At 35.3% G+C, this 22,815-nt stretch overlaps 1 protein-coding gene across 1 annotated transcript in view; it reads right to left on the reverse strand.

The window, feature by feature from the left end:
* LOC100369761 (serine-protein kinase ATM-like) overlaps nucleotides 1–22,815 on the reverse strand; it is an 83,497-nt gene that overhangs the window by 33,742 nt on the left and 26,940 nt on the right. The window contains exons 17-37 of the mRNA XM_085505233.1: nucleotides 21,982–22,221; nucleotides 21,371–21,548; nucleotides 18,695–18,867; nucleotides 17,152–17,187; nucleotides 16,284–16,366; nucleotides 16,006–16,164; nucleotides 14,403–14,636; nucleotides 13,862–13,982; nucleotides 12,820–12,990; nucleotides 9,604–9,764; nucleotides 8,796–9,045; nucleotides 8,125–8,231; nucleotides 7,031–7,166; nucleotides 6,032–6,313; nucleotides 4,957–5,034; nucleotides 4,128–4,286; nucleotides 3,463–3,592; nucleotides 2,944–3,229; nucleotides 1,794–1,938; nucleotides 1,447–1,635; nucleotides 431–596 (exon numbers count right to left, since the gene is read on the reverse strand). Coding sequence (XP_085361359.1) covers nucleotides 431–596; nucleotides 1,447–1,635; nucleotides 1,794–1,938; nucleotides 2,944–3,229; nucleotides 3,463–3,592; nucleotides 4,128–4,286; nucleotides 4,957–5,034; nucleotides 6,032–6,313; nucleotides 7,031–7,166; nucleotides 8,125–8,231; nucleotides 8,796–9,045; nucleotides 9,604–9,764; nucleotides 12,820–12,990; nucleotides 13,862–13,982; nucleotides 14,403–14,636; nucleotides 16,006–16,164; nucleotides 16,284–16,366; nucleotides 17,152–17,187; nucleotides 18,695–18,867; nucleotides 21,371–21,548; nucleotides 21,982–22,221 — 3,484 coding nt within the window. The remainder of the gene's footprint in view (nucleotides 1–430; nucleotides 597–1,446; nucleotides 1,636–1,793; nucleotides 1,939–2,943; nucleotides 3,230–3,462; nucleotides 3,593–4,127; nucleotides 4,287–4,956; nucleotides 5,035–6,031; nucleotides 6,314–7,030; nucleotides 7,167–8,124; nucleotides 8,232–8,795; nucleotides 9,046–9,603; nucleotides 9,765–12,819; nucleotides 12,991–13,861; nucleotides 13,983–14,402; nucleotides 14,637–16,005; nucleotides 16,165–16,283; nucleotides 16,367–17,151; nucleotides 17,188–18,694; nucleotides 18,868–21,370; nucleotides 21,549–21,981; nucleotides 22,222–22,815) is intronic.

The raw sequence follows: 22,815 nt of genomic DNA on the forward strand, positions 1-22,815 counted from the left end.
CAGCAATAATAAGTTCCAAGATAAATTGACGATTATGCCATGTTCATTAAACAGTCAAACCTGTGTATAGTGACCACCCAAGGGGCTTCATTAAAAATAGACAGGTAGTCTTTATAATGAGGTTGGAGTATTCTTTGTGGATTGCCAAATCATACATTTGATATAATATTGATTTATAAATAGAATGCTAATTATTATTTTAGTCTCAAAAATAAAGATAAATTGTCAAAAATATTGATGGTCACATAAAACGGATGGTCGTACGTTATACCCTGGGACTGGCTGGACATGAATAAAGGAACCCTGATTTTTACTACTTGAGGTGAGCATCCTATCATCTAATTAAGTACATGGTCACATTGGTCTGAAATTTCTGCATATTTTGGGGGGCATTATTATTCAGAATTTTAGGTTATTATTACTGACTTACCTTGTGTTAAGAGGGGTGTTGTAGCCTTACTACTGTCCTCTAGGTCCCCACAATGTCTACTAAAGAACCCTTGTATCTGCTGTGATAACACCTGTTTGTACGTCTCATTTCCAATCAGTAGTATCTCATGAACTAGGAAGGGCAATACACGCTCACTGAACTCAGCCTTATGAAAAGAGAAGATGAAACGAGGACAACTTAAGGTAGAAGCCTACTCATAATTTTTGAGAAAATTGTGTATAAATCGCATGACAGTGTTCATTGTTCAGTATGTAAAATCATGAAGCTAATGTCCCATGGCACCATGAAATAGAAGTTCTTTTGTGTGTTGTAGTGAAGTATTCTGAGAGTCTTGTCCTAACATTTTTCAAAATGGAACCAAATTAATAGTAGTCCAAAACACACAGACTCCTAACTTTTCTCAGAGATACAAATTTCCAAAAAGTAGTATTCCAACTGTACTAGAAATCAGTAATTTTATTTCTACATTGGCTTTTACATGTTATGATTTTAGAAAGGTACAAACACAGTCCCTTTATCTATGATATCTATGATAGAGGGACTGTGGTACAAAATATTCTTTGACAGGCTAAATTTCTACAAACACTTTCAATGAAAAAAGTTAATGTATTTTACAAAATAATCAACAAAAAATGCACATATGTAGCTTGCTGAGACTGTCTTACATTTTGATACAGTTTTTTTAGACGAACTTTTTTTTCATTTTCTGGCTATAACTGTGTTCCTACATTGATATACGAACTGCATTTGTTTGCAATGATGGATAGCATCTTGGGATTTCCAGCTCTGAACATTAGCACAGCTAGGTTTGCAAATAAATTGTTACTTTCAAACACTGATATACGTGAGCATGCAATAAGTTTGTATTATAGAAGAAATCATTGTGCTGTGTTGGCTGTATACGGTTGGTTATTGCTTTAACATGGCATTTACATGTATTTTTGTAACAGAGCACTTCAATTCACAGCTTGCACAAATTCATACCATATACTTACCTTCACTTTACATATGGGAGTTAGAAGTCGTAAGAACTCATCATTAATTCCACCATCATTTATCAAAGTAGTTGCTAGGTTACAGATCCAATCGTCATGGCTACCATGATCAGGTATCCATAACAATGGATCGCCAATCTTTGCTGAAAAACTCTCCATATCGGCAGAAATTGTTGGCAACGCAAACATCTGCAAATTCAAATTCATTTTATAAAGTATCAATTTTTGCTATAAACCAAAATTATTCACAAGGAAGCAATAAAGTTATTATTATTATATGTAATATGATAAACTGGTATAATATATGATATGATATGATTTAATTTATGATATGTGATTATACTTACGCTTTTCTTATGAGGTTTGAATGGATGTAGATAAAACAAGACACTGTCAATATTGCGTGATTTGTAGTCTTCATAGAATACTCGTCCAGATGGAGTAGAGAAAATATTTTTCAGGCAATCAGCAGATGCACTCACAATATCAACACTATGAAGAAAAGTCAAGATATTTATTAGGTGTTTTATAATGGCTATCAACAATTATAGTAGTTCGCTATCATTAACCTTTCCATCACCAGACTTTCTCACCCAAATTTGCACTTTTTTCTTATATTTTTCAATATTTCTGAAAATGAACCCTAATTTTGGAGCCAACAGTACAAATTTTTGTCAATTTTCAGTTTTTATTTAAAAAATTTGGCTATTTTTGTTCCAAACTTTTGAAGGAAAGAGCAGACTATATGAAGGACTATATGAAAAGAGGGAAAAGTGAAAAGGTTAAAATGCAGACAATGTTGATCACAGTTAATCATTGAAAAATGTATGTTTATTTTTAATGATCGCAAACTACACGGAATAGATTTTTCGTTCACTGCGAATTTTCGCATATTGAGTAAAATACGTACGTCTATCGAAAAAATCAAATGATTTGATTTTGAACTCTAATTTTTATAGCTCACTGTAAACATGATGATTGTTGAAAGGTGAATATAGCATTGAGATACCCTTACTTCATCAAAATTGACCACCATCAAATGTGTACAACACATTATTAAGCGGGGAAAATACCCCAATAATACTTTCGTTTATCGAATCAATGTTTTAACGCCATTACAACACCTGACCTTTGTTTGTTCTGTTTTTACGTTTCATTTCACGCACAACGGGCAATCTCAGTGAATGGAAAATGGTCTATTGTGTTATTTGAACATTTTTTGAAACTTATTGACAGCCATATGGCTTATAACAAACCATAAGTACCTGCCCGTGGCTATCTTAAAAGACGAATCATAACGATGCGGCATGTTATATATATGGGTCCCATACGACATATATAATGTGCTTAATACAATAACATTGTTTCTTTTATACAATAAATATGAATATGTGGTGCACAAACTTTAACACAAATTCAAGATTCAGGGCATTGCGTAAATCGGTAAATGTTATTTTAAAACATTCCCACGTTATAAATTCTTTCAGTGTCTCTGACCTTGGATCTGTCAGGTATTCTTGCAGTAGGTGTATAATTATGCTGTTTCTCCTCTTGCCACTGTTACCCTTGTACACCTTCACAGCTGTACTATAACTTGTATTAGTGTCTTGGTACTTGAGTGCTATAGTTGAAAGATCTGCCGCACCAATCTCTCCAAGGCATCTGCCAGCTTCCTCTTGAATGGCTTTCTGGTTCCCATGACAACCATGGCCATAGTTACCGACTTGGACCAGGTGTATCAGATCACAGATGAGCAGTAGTAGAGTGCTTTCAGATGGATTTTCTGAAAACAATCAATGAATGACTTTTTGTTTAGAAAAATGGTCTCCAACCATCAACAACTGCAATCAATTCAGCTAACTCAGAAATCGTGATTGTGTTTTCCCTTTGACCATCTTGACATTCCTTTCAAACAGAATGCCAGTTTAGATGAGTTTTCCCTTTGCTACTATCTTGACTACGATATTTAAATGAGACTAGCCCCAGTCTAACTGCACAACGTTGAAAACTACTTACCTTCACACTGTGACACCAGTACTGCTAAATCGTCTTTCTTATCAGCGAGGTGTTGTCTCAGATACTTGAGACCTTCCAGTCTATTGGACGATTTACAGGTGTGACCAACTCTCAGAAAATGATGAATCTCCTGTAATATACCACACAATCATTTCCTTCATTATTCAGTGGTAGATACAGAATTTCAAGTTAAATATTTGAAACATACATAAAATGTATCTTTACAAAGATGTTATGGGTATCCCAAGATGACTATCGCGATTAGCAAAACAAAAGCAACAACAACATGTACACTAGAAAATAGAGGGCAGTAATATAATTAAATACTATGAGATTTATTAGGATATCGCTAAATATTCATGACGACAGTGCATTATGATTATTGACTGACGTGTAGTGTAGGGCATGCACCCATGTACTGTCTAAGTGCATTAATTTGCAGCATATTTATAATATCTTGCCGACCTAACCACTTGGTTCAAATATTTCTCCCATCTGGGAAATATGTCGTAACTGTTCCAGTTAATTGATTTGCAGATGCATTCATCAATTCTGATGAGGTCATTGATTCACATGGCAGTTCATTACAATATTTTATAACAAACAAACAAACAAACAAACAAAAATCTCAATAACACCAAAGAGCGTGTGTGCATTGTACCCACCTCAAGTAAATTGAAAGACCTTCCATTGTATTTGACTTTGTTCTGTATTTTTCGTGCCTCTACAAACGGCATAGAACTAGGTAGAGGATCTATTTCTTCTATTGCCTTTGATAGTTTAGTTTCATTTTCTACAATCAGATATTCAAGCAAACTGGTAGCCTGGGAAATAAATATGGAAATATTATAGAATTCATCAACATGACACAATTTTTATAAAAACTTTCTTCTCACAGGCAGATTCTCGTCAGACAGAAAAAAAAACCAACCTCCAAAATTTCAACCAGCAATTCAGAATGCAAAATTATATTGAAATCCCGACTGGAACCAGTGACCTTTGAATGTGTATTGCCAGTGATCAGTCAAGTAGAAACAGTCGAAATGTTTTATCAGATTTCGACTACTCTCTCAATTTTTGCATGATATTTTCACACTGGACATCTGTCGTTTGTAGTTAGGGAGGATTTTACACTGATGATTCAGGTGACCAAGTTTGATAAAGTTTGGAATAGAATTAGTACAGTTAATGTGCACAATTATTAACAACAACTGGGACAGCAACAATGACAACAACGACAGACGTTTTCCATTTAATATATCTTTCTTTTCATCTTTGATGATACAGGCAAGGTAAGGTATCTTTTATTTTATTTTAATTTTAGGACCACCTACATTTCTCTTACATGAAAACAAATCTACATCAATGCAACACTGCTGTCTCTCTTAGTGATTGTCATCTCATTTAAAGGGGTATAACTCAATCCATGGGATTAGACCAAAAGACATCACTGTCTACATTAGTTTTTTGGTATAATAAAACAACTGTTTTTACCTGTCTTCCAACGTCAGTGTCCTCCTCTGCATGGGGAATAAGTGCTGTTACGATGACATGTAGATGTCTGCCGAATTCCTGAAATAATTGATAGTACAATAACAATCATTTCTATGAATCACGCCCTCTAGTGACAGGATGATTCCGTGATGTCATAATTATGTATATTAGGCAGGGACAATGACGTTCAAACCAGCAGCTGTGTAGTCAATTGTCATATAGTAAAATCGCTCAAACATGTAATTTTCATCGACGAACTACAGATCAAAAACATATCCATGATTTGAACATTGATTGTGTTATCCTTTTACATCATAGAAGAACCTCGTCACTAGAAGACGCAATTTATATAAATACTGTATTTATAATAACCTTAAATGTAAAAATGTTGTGGGGATAAATTATCTACTTGCCCTGAAACACCAAGGAAGATGAAATCAGAACTTTATTGTTTAGCCGCAATCATGTGAACAAAACATGATGTCATCGCTCATGTCTAATATTAGCCATAGAGGGTGCAGTAATGCTAACTATTGATCTCAATACATAACACCTTTCACATTATCAACTCTTGAAGAAGATAAGTGTTGGTCAAAAAGAGCAATTTTAGAATAGGAAAAAACGTTTAAATTACGAATTCAAAATTGTGTACCACATTTGCTGTAGAAGCACACGTGATTAAAAAAAAATATTGTTTTGATTAAACTTATTAAAAATAAACCGAACCGAACTGAGTTCTTTTTAGATATAAATATAACTAGGTTTTTGCAAACCCCTCACCAATGGCGAATTAATTTTAGATTTGACTACTGCAAATTATGTCACTTTTGGAAAGAAATTCAATCAAATATTATTCTGAGAAATGGTAATTGTTTAAATGATTTCTCATAATGTTAAAGGACGATGGTTGCCGCGCAGCGTCCTGTTTGATATGGGACTCCTAGCAGCGTACACATCACGTGTAAAATACATTGTTTTTTTACTTGAAATTCAAATACACGCTGCGCGACGACCACCGCCCTTTAATCATTCAATCGTTTGCACTACTTTGCGTAAGCCCTGTGCGATATCTCACCTCATAACAGCATTTAGTGGCCGATTCACACACTGTGTGTAACAAATCAATACACAACAAGATTAAATCAGACGACTTGGTGACATCACCCATGAAATGTACCAGAGTATAAATGATATCTTGTAGTACAAAGGCCCATGTACCACCTAAACCCAGGTGAAGCTCAGTCAGAAGCAATATAACAAATAGTCTATACATCAGTAGAGCTCGTCGCTTTTCATGGATGTGATGTGCCCTTGCCATGTGAGTATGTAGATGAAGCAGTATCTTCTGTATACTATCCTGAAATATTAACAAGGGTTCATTAAAATAAGGGTTTTCAGCTTGCATAATAAATGCGATCAAAATCATGTTCAAATTCACATATACACTGTGAGAGTTTGGTAATAATGACAATAATTATTCACGTACATCATATCAATATTATCTAATCTTATAAATTATTGCATATTAAACTCTCATGAAAAATGGTTCTGAGAATATTGATTCATTCTATGAGCCTACTTGAACTTTTATGAGGAATATTTTATAGGCTGAATTTGTACGAATTGTTGGAAATATGTACTAAACATTGAATTACAATGACTTTCAGTGAACCCGACTGTGATTGTCACGACCTCCCATTTAATTGATTGTGCATTAAAATTTCATTTTTTAAATATTTTTTTTTCTAAATAATGTTGCAACGCAAACAGATTCAGAAAAATTTGCTTTGGTTTTGAATTACTGCTGCAGCAAGACAAATCAATTTTTTTTCTACAATTCACACAGACCATCAAATACTTCACACTATATCTCAAGTCAAATACATGCTCTCAGAAGACTTTTCTTTCAAAATATTTATTATAAATAAAACCAACTTTTATCTGCCCAAATGTGTAGAATAAATAGATTTAACAAGCTTCAAAAGTGACTATTTTACTCTCAATGTGACGGCAACTCAGCACAGTTCTTTAAACAAATGTTTTAAAAATTTACCAAGTGTTACTTTTCTCATACCTGTGTTTTCGACAGCAACGATATAAGTGATTTGTTGCTACTACCGCTGACTTGGTGACATTCAGTCAAGTAATCTAACGTTGCCTTGATGGTATAAGACGTAAAACTTGGTGGGTTTGGTTGTGGGTCGGTATCTCTGAAAACATAAAACACATACAAGTTGTTGTTTTTTATTCCATTTAATTAGTATTCCTTTACATCAATATCCCAAAGTGAATTTGACTGCAATAAAAATACCCAAGTGAAAAAATATTTTGTTTTTAATCTCTGGCAAAATATATTTGTTGGACTGAATCTGTATTAGAATAATACCTGAAGTCCACTATATATTTGTTACTAGTATTAGAAACCCAACTGCTTACATGGTATATGTCTTGTCTAAGCTGCTTAAAAAAAAAAATCGATGTATAGGGTCTACAGGTTTTATCTATTCCATCCATCAGGTCATGACTGTTTTGTTATTTGTTGAGAATACAGTTTTTTAATACCGTTTGTCACAAAATGGAATGAATTGTAAACTGCGAAGGATGCTAGAAAACAAATTGCGGCAAATATGAAAAAACAAAATGTGATCGCCTACCTTACAGCATTATGAAAATCCTGTGCAATTCACAGGGTATTTTGCTTGATTACAAATGTTAAAAAAGCCCAAAAGTGAAATTAAACATCAGGTGATCACCTCAGAAAAAACATATGCACTACTATATCACCTATATTCAAGCTTTTGAATGATGTATACGATAGGTTGCTATGGTAGCATGCTTAGTAGCGTTAAGAAAATGTTTGAATCGCAGATCAATTTTTAACACAGTTTTGTTAAATTAAACATTTTTATATTAATAGTTTTATTTTTTAGTAAAACGCTATAATGTTGGCAAGATGGAATAGTACGTTAGAACTCTCAAAAGAAGGAAATAATATCAGTAATATAATTACTAGACAGAATTAGAAGACAGAAAAGAAAGTAAAAGAAGACATTCAAGAAAAGAAACTAATAAATTCTATAAACACACAGACAAGCACAAGAAATTAAAATATCTGGATATCAAGTGAATCCGGTCAGATTTTTATCAAGCAGAGAGTGTACAACTTACTTTACAAATTGTCCAATGTCACTATTTAAAGAGTGTGGTTCATGTAGCGTCATTAATAATACCACTACTATTTCATCTAAGTGACTCTGTATGAGTTTCTCCACCACCTACGAAGAGGACAGAAACAATGACACAACAGTAATGTTTATTCAAAAAGGCTCCAAATATAAGAAACAAAGTACTGTAAAATACTTTATTTTCGCTTGGAAATAATTTTCGCTGAAGGAATGATTCAGTGAAAATAAAATCCAGCGAAAATTCGTTTTTTCCTATATTTTACATTCAACTTATCAAAAATCAGTGAAAATAAATTTCATACAAAACACACAAAAAGTCTTTTAAGCGAAAATTAATTCCAGCTAAAATAAAGTATTTTACAGTATACTGTAAAGGGGGTAATTATTCACTGGGTTTTAATTTAGCTTATTTCGCTGACTGGAAAAATGCGCTAAATTAAAACACAGTGAATATGTAAAATTTAGCATAGAACACATTATCTAAATGACAAAACCGTGAATTTAAAACCCACTGAATATGCCCGAAATGGTAAATCAGTGAAATTTAAACCCAGTGAAAATTAGTCATTTTACAGTACACACAATGTACATCAAAAACAAAGGCATACTGAAACTGGCCACTGGTGGCACTACACAACTATCATCCAAATTTACCTCTTGAGTTAAGATATCCTGCAGGGTCGTTAAAACTTGACTGGCATGTGCTTTCCTCTTTTTCTGCTCATTGCTGAAATCCTCCCCTTCTCTGGTATGTGCAAATGTTGGTATAATATGGACAATAATCTGTGGGAAGCACTCTACCAGCAGTTGTTTCCAGTCAGTCTGTAACTCTGCGCCCAGTGTCTGTACCAATTCAATCTTATTGTTCATTATTATATATGGAATCATTACTTTGAAGTGCTGTCTGAGAAATGAAAAGATGAATCACTATTAGTATTACTGTGAAAACTGTATTAAAAGCCGCAGCTTCTATTAAAATGGTACAATGCAACAGAGGGAATGCGGCTTCTATTAGAGCATCCACACATATGAGAAATGGTGAATTTTTGGGTCTCCATTGTTTGGTGCAGCTTTTATTAGGGATGCGGCTTCTTATACAGATTTTACGGTACCGCTTTCAGCTTAAATATCACCACAACCAAGAACATCAACGCCATCAGGGAACATCATCTCCATCAATATCATTACCATCTCCAATATTAATATCATTCATTAACTGGAAAATATTTTATTTTAGCTGGAATTAATTTTTGCTGAAAAGACTTTTGGGTGTTTTGTATGGAATTTATTTTCACTGATTTTTGACAAGTTGAATGTAAAATATAGGAAAAAGGGTATATGTGCTGGATTTTATTTTCATTGAATCTTTCCTTCAGCGAAATTAATTCCAAGCGAAAATAAAGCATTTTACAGTAGTTATAAATAAGCACATGATGAATAAATTAAGTCATGGCCAACTTACTTGAAAAACTGTTTTCTTGTTGTACAACTAAAAAGTCTGAATGGCATGTCGTTGATGTCATAACCAACTTCCAACCATTTGGAAATGATATAACCGAGATGAGAATCCAGAAACGAACGCACATCAGGAAACTTCAAATTAGATGATATTCCTTTCATGACCTTATATATATATGATAAAATACAAATTGAAAATTCCTTGCATACTGAATGACAGTTATCGCTACTACAAATTGTTTTCCTTGCATTCGTCTAGTTCATAGGAGTATTTTTCAAATATTTTGACGTCAAGCGACAGTTTCTAACACTGAATGTCTCCTGTGCCAAATACAAGTAAAAGTGGTGTTCATACATGCAGTGCATTTTGCCCAGAAACCATATTTCATGTTTGTAGCAGGGTTTTGTGATGTGCTATCTTGGTGTCAACTGGGTTTGACCGAACACATGTATAACTAGTAGTATAAAAGAACCTGACAGAAGACTTTGAAATGCACCAATCAATGTCCAAAATTAATAAACTAACTTGATGTACTGATAGTATAATTTTTTTTGTTTTGATTTTAGGCCACACCGACTTAATTGTATGGATGACATCCATGCGCGCATTAGTTTTCGCCTTTTCTCAAAAAAAAAAAAAAAAATCTCCAACGACGAGTCTCTACAGATCGGTTTTCTGTCCGGAACTTGCCGACTCATATTGTCGCAAAGCGCCGGCTTGTCGTAAAACTCTTTTTGGTCTATCTAAAAACGTGCCAATTTTGTCGTAAATGATCTTCTGCACATGCGTATTGCGTTGCCAGGAATACGTGAGCATAACAGTTCAGAGGAAAAACTGAGGGATTGTTGTAGACTGGTACGCAATTGACGTCGGCCAGGGAGATATGACGTTTACACAGCTATACGAGAGATTGGTTAAAGCTAACCCCTACTGTGTAGAGAGGAGCAAGCAAGGACATTTCTGTATCATTGCAATGTTTTGTTAGTTATTGTCATAAAGTAGTGATATGTACATTCCGCCTTGACTTGTACTGAAAATGATGTCCATGTTGTACCTTGCATGCAGTGTTTTTGACAGAAGGTACAGTAGAACGTCGATTATCCGAACTGGACATGCTTTTTGTTCGATTATGCAAACAGTTCGGATATGCGATCTTGTGTGGGCGTGCTCAAGTTTACAGGCTCACTACACACAAATTCTAACGCACATGACTGTAATGAAATCAAACAATAATACATGTAGAGTACGTCATTAAAAACATTTTTATTTAATCAGTAATATATTGTAATAAAAATGTTGCATGCTGGAATGTTAAAAAGTGTTTCAAATTGTCCGTAAAATGTAGCGATAATAAAGTTCTTGGGAAAACCAAGTCCCGGAACCAAGTGAAGACGGATTTCTCTGAATGTACGTCATAGGCTGTTTTCGTTATCTTCGTTATCTTTCGTTTCAGTCCTGCACTTGAATCCATTTTACTGAAAAAATCCAGCAGCTTTTGTTTTGCCTTGATATCAGATATCATCGATTTACCAACACCATACTCGGTAGATAGATTGCTTGCGGTTTCGCCACGTTCTAGTCGATTTATAATTGACAACTTTGCGTCCAAATCAAGCACACAGCGTTTGCATTTCACTGGGGGTAGCCACGCCAACGCTAGATAAAAGACGCTGATAAAGTAAACAGGTGAAAGGTCGCTTCGTATTCGCTGTGTATAGATTGGCTAGCGGCTCGATGTTACCAGATTGCTCTGGGATTTTCGAATGGTAAACTGCTACAAGATGTCCCGATTTTATTGGATTCAGCAAAGTTTTTAACACCTAGAACGATTGACATAATAAATTGTTGTAAAAATCCAGGTTGGCTACTGTGATCACCAGACGTAAACACTTTGACGCTGTGAACCATCAAACGGCCCGCCGACTGTGGTCATTGGTTGCCGTTGTCTGCTGATAAACCATCAAAGAGGCACACCAAGGGGTTGTCGTTTCGCCTCTCTTTTTCACTGCACTATTAAACTGGCGTCGCTTCTGTGGCAAGACATCCCAGAAGTTATTTTCTTTCTTTTTTTATTCTGAAGAGGATGTGACTTCTCATACTGGACATTAAATTTAAAAATCGGAAAAAACATGGGATCGGCTTATGGCCGCGTTTCTTTGACGGCAGTGGAACACCGTACAATTTTCCCGGGAAACGTATCCGAACTGCGGTGACTTACAACTTGGTAAAGTTAAGGATCTGACTGTAAACAGTGGAGAAGACATTTGATGAAGTTTGTGTTTTTAGGACATTTTTTATTTACAGTGGAACACTGGTGTGGCGTAATAGGCTTGTCTGAATTTAGGAAATTATTGGATACTGTAATTCGTTTCATTGTTTGCGCAGACACTGTAAACAATGAACGTACACGTGAAAGACGTCGGATTACATGTTGATAACAGCTTTATTGAAAGTGTTGCACCAGGAAATCACACAAGGCGAATGTAGTATTTATTGTTCACAGTTGACTTTTGTATTACTATACGGAACACAGTCAGACCTGCATACAAACTTTGGAGGACACACAGTAGGTTCGGATAACCGAACATTTCGGATAATCGACGTTCGGATAATCGACGTTCTACTGTACTTCATCATGACTACATGTACTAGAGCTTGTCTGAAATGGTTATACCTGTGACAGTAATACAGTACGAGATGTGTATATCAACATGTGCCTCCTACAAATAAAGACTTCTTGTTGTTCTTTGATACATTGTGTTCTGTGGTCCAATTCGTAATAGCAGCTCCGTAGTCCTGTGCTCTTAGCAGGATTTTTTTTTTTTTGGCAGGATTTTTTTTTTTTTCGCCCTCTCGCATTAGTTTTGGGGTCTCCAGAGGATGTCATCCATAAAATTAAATCAGTGTGGCCTTACTTGCATTTAATTAATAATCTTTGTTTAGTTGATTTTGGAATTGGTGATACACATACGACTGGTGCCATAAGTGCTCACTTGAGAGAAGTCTGCTGCAACCAAGCCCCCCCCCCTCCCTCCAAATTCTACCAGTTAGCAATTGTATCACACTCACCGAGAGTAAAGAAGTGGTTAAGTAGAGAAAGGGAGGTTGACCCCTTTTTGGTTTCAAATCCAAGAAGGTTGTTTGGTGCAACAATTACTTCATTAATGTTGATCACTAAATGACAGAACACATGTATCGGGAAAGTTAACTCCACATTACCTTCAACATAAGATCAATGTCAATATTGTTTTCCTTCACTGCCTGTATCAGAGCAAACACACATCGTTTTTCACAGACTGGACTATGATAAGCAATTGTAGAAAGTGTTTTCAACAGACTAGCGACACGGTTGCTTCTCTCGTCATCCTGTTCTTCAACACTCACGCAGGACTGGAATAACATAAACGTGAAAATCATTTCAAACCTTGAATTTGTCTTTTTTAATTAAACGAATTTGCCTTTGTGGTACATGTACACATCAATAACTCATGAATAACAAATAATTAAATTAATTCCATTCATCATATAGTTCGAGTTGAAATGAATTATATGTGTCACATTTTAACAACATCAATCATGCATGATTGAAATTCAGTTCCAGAATATTAGAAGTGGAAGACTCTGATGTCTATTACAACTACTGTGGACGCGTGAATGAAAGGAACACCTAATTATGGAAATCCTCAGCAAACTAGCGAATGAATCGCCTGTGCTGATGTCTGGAAGTGGTTATCAATTTGAAAAACTTTGGGCCACCTCATTCTCAAAAGGAGGCAATGCTATTTACTGAGAGGGTGGACTCTCAAGTCGTTGCTTTATGCAAAATTTTCATATTTTGCTATTTTAAATGTAATAAATTTGAAAGTACAATTACAACAACGATAAAAATAATTATGGAAAATTCATATACCAATCATGTCCCTATCTTAGCCTCCTATTGACAATGGGATGGCCGAATCTCCAGACGCAGTTTGAATCAGCACAGGCAATTCGTTAGCAAGTTTGCTGATGATGTTGGTAATTAGTTGTTGCTTTCATTCACGCATCCACAGTGAAATGATCACTGCTGTAATTCAATGGCAGAATCATAGGAAATCTTTCCTGCACATTGCACGCAATTCAGACCATCAAATATTTCACATAGTCCCAAGAATCTAATAATTTTATGAATTATCTGAGAGTGCAACTTAAACCTAGAACACCAAGATCAGATATATTTATATACAATAATGTGAAGACAATCAACGAATAAAATACTTACGGGCACTACAGCAGCTTCTTGTACACACCCTAAAACTTTTGTAAATGCCATGTCTTGCAAATCAGTACATAAGGGCTGTAAGGCATCGCCATCAATGTCAGGCTTGTTCATCACAAAGAGTCTAGCCACAGGAAAAAAATTATTAAAGTGAGGGAGTCATCATGGCCATATCGTGTCATTTGTTTACAAACAAACGTCTGCCCACGAGCCTTTGCATTTTTAGTGTGTGTTGTTATCGTCGCTTGGGACTCAATTCCTGCACGTTCAGTCAGCTGAATTTTATTTTATTTGCAAACATACGAATTACGAATCAGCTAAAGCATGTATGAATTATTCATAAACCTAAATTTTTATAAAATCAAACAGCAGCGATGTAGGCTGATTTAATTTATGTCTGATTGATTTGCAAATCAAATCATGAAACCAGCCAGCCAATCCAGTCGTTTCATTTGAATTACAAGAAAAATGATTTAAATTTATCAAAATAAACATGTTTTTGCTAACTTCAGTTTATAACTAAACACAAATAAATCAGATTTACCCAGTAACAGCTTCAGCTACCTGCATTCTGACACCATGGCATCTATCATTCAGGAGATCAGGAAACTGTTCAGCCAATGAAACATCCATATCTCTATCACCACCACCTTTTTCTCTAGCTTTCTGTTTCATGACTGCCCATTTCCCATGTGGGTCTATCTGTATAAAAGCCTGCATGCACCTGACTAAGTTTAGTCTTGCAGATGAGGAGTACTGACCATCACTTTGCAGTTTCCTGAATACAAAAACAAAGTTATGCTAAATTTCTTTATGAAAACTGTGAACTTTAATATAAATAACATAATAATACAAATACAAAAATGCATGGGTGGATGTTCAGATCAGGGAAGAAAAATTTAAAACACATGATTCATTTAAAAAAATATTGTAAATAATTAATTTTGCTAAATTGCTTTTTAGTTTTTATAATTTAATGTTTTTACTGTTTTTTTCCCCACATCTATATTTGATTTCATTCAAAATCTTATGAACACAAATGCAATAAAAATTATGATTATACATCTGTCATCATATCGTCATAGTTACAGCATGCCATAATTTCACAGTATTGCACAGGTTATCTGTATCCTCTCATATTAGAAAATTTGAATTACAAATTGGAACGTTTTTGTAAAAAAACAAAGTTTAAAGCACAAAAGTTCCAATGATATGAGAGTTTTGATCAGTTCTTGACATTCTGCATCAAGTGATTGGATCAGAATGTGTATAATTGTCGCATACGACTTGTTTACCACTTCCGTGTGACTGAGAATGTTCTAGAACCGTACTGTGTCTGGGTGGAATTTTAGAAGTTGGTTGAATAGGTAATAGGACACTGTAGAAGGCAATAGAAGGTAATGGAACATTCTAGAAATTTGTAGTAAGTTCCAGACTCATTATGTATGCTGATGTAATGGTCTATTTATAGACAGTGTGGGTATATATAGGGGAGTTGTTCAGCACTGAGATCAGATCGGAGATCTCGTTGAATTGTTTTGGAGTTTAAGTATCTAGTTATTGGAGTAGTGGAGTTTTACCGCGTTATTGTACTTGATGTTTGCAGAGTATAATAATACCAGTACCAGTTGAAACCTCATCTGTTGGCTCCGTGTTCGTATTTTATCATCGCCGCCAGGGAAGTCTTTTTGTTACTGTTGCCATTTTGGTATTTGAACCATCACACCTGTACTATACCAATTACGGTAATATTACGTTGCGTGTGACAATAATAAAGTTTATTATAAGTACACCGCAAAGTATGCACTCAGAAAGTACAAGTACAGGTACATCAGCCCCTGATGCATGCTGGTCAATATTCTCGCTGCACTGTTTTCGCGCATAGCAATATCCTCACAATAACCTCATACTATTCTAATTAGAAACTCAAAAGCGAGAGGGTTGTCACCTGCGCACACGCGAGAATTGAGTCCCAAGCGATGATAACAACACACGCTAAAAACCCAAAGGCTCAGACGTTTGTTAGTAAACAATGATATGGCCACCTGACGCATGTGTAGGTGACGACTCGCTCGCTTTAAGTATTCTCTACACATGTACTCATATGATAGGCATGTACTTAATGAAAACAGCGTTAAATCACTCACCAGAAGACAGATAGCAGGTGTAAGGCAATTTCTCTGGCATCTTCCATTGTATCTGACACCTGTACTGTGCATGGATTAAGACATGGAATAATCCTGGCAAGTAATAACAGGACTGCAGAACATATCTCTTGATCTTTTCTGTGTGTTGATGCAACCCTTCTGTAATAATGCATCATTTCAATTAGATATAAGTGATACATTTAGATCCTTTTAATATACAGTTGTCAGTTTAGGACTAACTTATTGATCTGTGTAAGTAAGGAATGATTGACACTTACTTGAGTGCATCTAGTAGGATTTCTAAATGTGAATCTAGAACATGTGGACATTCTGCCAGGAACCCATCACCTATGGTGAAGAACTAAAAAACAGAAATATTGAATTCTAAAAATATTAAGCAGTCAACAGTAGTTTTTTAAATAGTTTTTTATTGGTGTTTCATTTTATTTTATTTTATTTTATTATATTATATATTTCCGTTACGAACTTCAATTTAGTCTGTTTTTGGTTGTCTTTTAAACTATTAGCCATTGTAATTTGATTAATTTTTATCTGTAATTTTGTTGTTGTTGTAACCTTTAACCTCCTTCAGTAGGTTGTTATGAGTTAATAAATTGTCACAAACTGTACAGTAAATAAATAATATTGAAGATTGAAAATGTTCATAATTGTACAACATAACACACACCTTCATGAAAATTTACTTATAACAGTTACGGCAATGACTGAACAGAAATCTACAACATATTTACACTTTAGTGCAAGTTACAAAGAGTACATGATTTTCTGTGAGATGTTGCGTATTGTGTGAAATGCGCAACCATAACATCTGCACAAAAATTAAATGATTTGATTTTAAATTTAAATTTCTTTTTTATAGCTCAATGTCAAAATGCCAAATCATTGGAATTGACCATCATCAAATGTGTATGTCATATTAAAAAGTGTAGAAATACCCAAATGAACTTTCGTGTTTGTTGAAGCCCACGCGATGTTTTGACCTCACTACAACACTATGACCTTTGTTTGTCCTACTCTTAATTTTAGTTTCACGCATAACGCAGGATTTACCAGTGAATAGAAAATGGGTCTATTACGGTAGAAAGTTAACTACTAAATCTTAAATGCATTCAATAACAAACTTACCATCTGCAAATCAAATGGCTTAGAAACATCAAACGTCTGTAAATATAAATTAAAACAAAACTTACTTTGATGATAAATAATTGCATTTCTTGCGCAGGCCAACCGACAGAACAAAATCATAATCATAAGTTGCACTCTGAGATTCATTCATAAAGCATTTTTGAGGTTTTAGCACTAATACTAATAATATTTAGTGACACAACACTGACTTAGAAAAGTACAAGTTTTGAATTGAATTGCAAAGTATTATAAAGGAATCACACCCACAAAAAAAGTTAACAATGATGTTGATGATAGCAAAGCCGGAGGACTATGACTTTCCCTTCACTTCAGAACTGTCAAAGCTGTTCTATATAAATTTAGATTCTGCTAAATAGTTATTTTTCACTACTAATAGTACAATTGTCGATAATTTTCTTTACTATAGTGATTGTTTGGACCTGTATTTTGATTGTCTGTTCCACTTTCATTTGAATAGAAACATGAATGTAGATGTACAAATATTGTATGTTTCACGTAGCCTGTAATATTTCTTGAAAAATTTCTGAATATTTACAGCAACTCATACACAGGACCAAATAAAGTAAAACAAGTCATTGAAAATGACACAGTTCCCTTTAAATTTTAAGTTCTCTTTGTGCTCGTCACATTAAAGCGGAGGGGTTGTCGCGAGCGTGTCCTTGAAACTTAAGTTTCAAGTGGCGTATACAACAGATTGTTTATTTACATCAAAACACATGTTCCTTGTAGTAGTAATATGCCGAAAAATAAAAACAGCCGTTATTTGGCCATCTTTGATCTGATTATGAAACACACTGATATGTATGATGTATGTGTCAAATATAAATGAAAACTGACAGAGCACGTCCAAGATACCGCATAAAAAAACAAACAAGATGCCTGCCAGTCGACCATCTTTGATCCAATTGTGAAATAAATCGTCATGGACATGTATCCTAACATGTATAATCTATGTACCAAGTTTGAATGAAAACTGATAAAGCATGTCCAAAATACAACATTTTCAAAAAACAAGATGGCTGCCAGTCGGCCATTTTGAATCGAATTGCTAAACCACTGCATGTGCATATGTCCCACATAAGGTACTAGGCACATGCAAAGAATGAACAGAATAGGTCCACATGATTCTAAAATATGAAACTGGACAGACTGACGCACAGACGGACGGACACACGGATGGACGGACAGACTCAGGAACTCACGGATGGTCGGGGACATGTATCCTAACATGTATGATCTATGTACCAAATTTGAATGAAAACTGACAAAGCATGTCCAAAATACAACATTTTCAAAAAATAAGATGGCTGCCAGTCTGCCATTTTGAATCGAATCGCTAAACCACTACATGTGCATATGTCCCACATAAAGTACTAGGCACATGCAAAGAATCAACGGAATCGGTCCAAGGGATTCTGAGATATGACTCTGGACGGACACACGGACGCACAGACGGAGACCGAATTATAAGTCCCCGTTTTCGGACTTCGTCCGAACGGGGACTAAAAATTACCTAACCTACCTCCTCATCTAGCAAGTCTAGTAACTGTTCTTTCACTAAGACTGGATCAACTCCATGTACAGTATTTTCATCAGTAGCACCACTAACACACCACGTGCATAGTAACCGAATACAGTCCAAACACAGTCTCTGTGGCTCTGTTAATATGTCAGTCAGCAATATACTCTGCTTGGCTGTAAGCAAAGTGTTATCATCTATTATTTTTAATACACTCATTCTGATTGGTTAGATCTGGTCACATGACATATTTACTCAGAGACACAATTATTATCTCCATACAGTGTACATGTAATGTATTGTTTGACAAAAAGAAAATGGTGGCAATGTTCGACTGAAATTTGTTTTTGTTTAATCAAATTGATTGAATTTTTGATTTGTTTATTCAGTATAATCATTTTATTTCATTACTTCCAGTTAAACGAACTTGAGATAATAGTGGCGTTCACGTTAGAGATCTTGGCACATGCCGAGACTCGGACTGAGGAAGTACAGCTATGGACAGGACACACGGATGACTGACGGACAGACTTAGGAACTCACGGACAGCCAGGGACATGTATCCTAACATGTATGATCTACCGTATTACCCCGGGCACGCGCCCAGGGGCCTGAACATACAAAATCGGGAAAAATTGGGGGTGGGCGCTTACCCGAGGACCACCCCAAAAAAGATTTTAAAAAGTTGTTTTTGTGATCGTATGATAAGGTCAAATAAAGGAATGCTTTCGTACACTTTGTACATGAACTTATTTCTTGATTTATGCGAGGTTTCAATTAACGTGAGCACTCGGTCAAGAATTGTGGGAACACTAAGACACAGGGTCGAATTTCAAGAATAAAACTTGTTTTATGTCAGCGAATGAAGTGGTATTACTCACTGAAATTGGCTACAAAGTATGGTAAGTATTGTAATCAATGCACGGTTACTTTTTTAGTACCGGTAACTGTGATCAGTGCAAGTCGAAATGACCGGGAAAAACTACTGCTTGTAATCCAAGATGGCGATGACCTCATTAGCATAATTTTGTTCACGCACGTAGTGATACATCGCATCGTAATTACTGAAGAAGAGCAGAGAGGGTTATGAAACAAATAAACCTTTTATTACTGATGTGAAATGTTTACAAACTATTGTGAATACATAAACATATCCAAATGGCGATACATAAAAAAACAGACTGAAAATAAACTCTGGTCGACCTCATTAATATGATTTATTCACGCACCCACACACGTGACAAAATTACAAAAATAACGATGATGCAACAAGTTCCCATCGTCGGCATGCCTCATTATGGTTATCGTAATGGACTTGAGGTCGGCAAAATGTTTTTTCTTCAACGACAGAAAAATAATCCACATGCTGTGATGAAGGATGGAAAGAAAGTAGCAAGTTTACGACGTGATGTCTCAAAAGTGCTAGCTCCCGTTATGGATTCACTGTCAGCGAAATGCTACGTTTTGAAACCAAAGCTAAGTGCTTCAAACCCCCGGTTCAAACCACTCACCAAGGAATGGATCGTTGCAATATTGCAATATTGGATTCATCGTGAATGAAGAGAAAGCAGAACGTGTGCGCCACATGCTGCGTGGTTCATCTTACGTCGTTAAGTTCCAATGAGTTTTTACGTATGAATAACAACCTTTATTGATATCGTATCCCTTCTGGGATCTAGATTAGACTACAATAAGGATATAAGGAACAATAAAATACATAAGTAATAATAATAATAAAAAAGAAATAAATAGTAATACTGCGAAAATATTATTATATAAATATTTTTTGGTGTTATTTTGAGGCAGCTGGTAAATTGCTTTTACGTAAAAACACAAACAAACAAAACGGCCCTTTTCAGGGCCACAACACACTCCAAAAAGAGAACTACCGTAACAAACACACTATTTAAATAAATCGAACGCGTTCGTTTTTGACTAATAAAACTTTATTGTTGACCCCGTTCTTGGCTAAAAATCACCCTGGGCGTTTAACCGAGGATGTCCCCAACATGTAACTTTTGTGAAAACAGGGGATGGGCGCTTGCCCAGGGAGGGGCGCGTACCCGATGTAATACGGTATGTACTAAATTTGAATAAAAACTGACAAAGCATGTCCAAAATACGACATTTTCAAAAAACAAGATGGCTGCCAGTCGACCATCTTTGATCCAATTGTGAAATAAATCGTCATGGACATGTATCCTAACATGTATAATCTATGTACCAAGATTGAATGAAAACTGACAAAGCATGTCCAAAATACAACATTTTCAAAAAAACAAGATGGCTGTCAGTCGGCCATTTTGAATCGAATCGCTAAACCACTGCATGTGCATATGTCTAACATAAAGTACTAGGCACATGCAAAGAATGAACGGAATCGGTGCAAGGGATTCTGAAATATGACTCCGGACGGACACACGGACGGACAGAGACCGAATTATAAGTCCCCGTTTTCGGACTTCATCTGAACGGGGACTAATAACATAAGAGCAAATATATATAATTTCAATACAACACAATAACAGATCTAAGAATGAGATTGTGATTTTGAAACAGGACTAATGTGAACACAACTGCTGTATACTCTTTGCAAACACAAAGAATTACGATTTTCGGCACGTGCTTAGATCCCATAACCTGAATGTAGCATAAAAAGTTGAATAATCAGCCACTCACCGGTATTATTTGTTGTGCCAATCAATTCCATTTTATCGCCATTCATTCCACCGAAATCATCAAATCCATTGTCTGTATCACCTGGCGTATCAAACTCAACGTCCATGAAACCATCCACCTCATCTTCGGCCATCGTCATGAAAACCGAAGTGCGGTTACCACTTTGCGGGTTACTACCCTGGGAAGAACACAATAAGCAAGAAACACCTTGGTATTTGTATAGGATGTTATTTTTCAAAGGTTATTTGTTTGTACCATCTTCCCAATGCACACTGATTTGTTGTAGTGTAAATATCAATCTGCATAATTAATCAGAAAGTTTGGGACATAGTCAGGTGTTCCCGGTCCATTGACTCCACAAATAATGTTTGTTATCAATGTATGAATGCAGAATGTCAGTCATTGTGTTTTAAAAATTGAAGCAACCACGTAACATCGTTTTGATTCCAAATAACGGTTACATATCCAAGAAACATATGCAGAACATAATAATCCACCAAGTTTTCCATTTCATGGTTGGTTTCTCTTCCAACAATTAAACACATTATGCTTCGTGCCATTGCTTGTAACCCATGCTTATAGAAAACTTTGCAGCAAAACTTTTATCATACCTTACAACTTGCTATTTTGAGCAAAAAATCTACGAGCCCTGCAGGTGTGATGTTTCTACAAGTGCATGCCATCCAAGACACGGCATCAGTCATGTTGTCATCAGCATCTTGAGCATCCCATGTATATATCTCCTTTAAGCCTCTGACTACATTGCTACACAACAAAGACTGCCCTCTCTGAGCTGTCTCAGCATCTCTTCTCCCTTTAGTGATACTCATCAATATTCTTTTCAGTAGCAGCTAGGAGAAAGAGTTGTAAATTATCTAAATGAAATAAATAACTTTAGCTTACGTAGAATGTTATCAAAATTCAGGCTTAGTGATCACATTTTGGAAATTGAACTGGGGAGAAGGAGAAAACCAAAATTACCAGCAGCAGAAAGAGTCTGTAAAAATGTGATCAAGGCGATATTAAAGATGAAAACATTTTCTTTTGAGCTGCTCACATTTTGAAAATGAAAGAAAAATCCTCCTGACAAACTGCGAAATTACCTCAAGTGAAAAGAACAACGACGTAATGTTCTTAAAAATTACGGAAAATAACATTACTCTGTCTCTATATCTTAAAAATACCATATACAAAGCACCGCCTGTGTAAACCCATTGGTAGGAAGAACCTTTACTTTGATATATTTACTGTATTTTTATTGCTTTCTGATTTGTTGTAGTTGAACTTTTAAATTTGTAGTTATTTTTAGTTGCTTTATTTTACACTATTTTTACCTTACTGTATCCACAGCAGATTACAGTCGCGTAATAAACTATTATTATTATTATGTAATGTAGAGTTTTGTCTTTTGTGACAATTTTCATAAGTGTTACACATACATTGCG

The sequence above is a fragment of the Saccoglossus kowalevskii genome, chromosome 11 (genome assembly GCF_978046115.1).
Source record: "Saccoglossus kowalevskii chromosome 11, keSacKowa6.1, whole genome shotgun sequence".
Lineage (NCBI taxonomy): Eukaryota > Metazoa > Hemichordata > Enteropneusta > Harrimaniidae > Saccoglossus > Saccoglossus kowalevskii.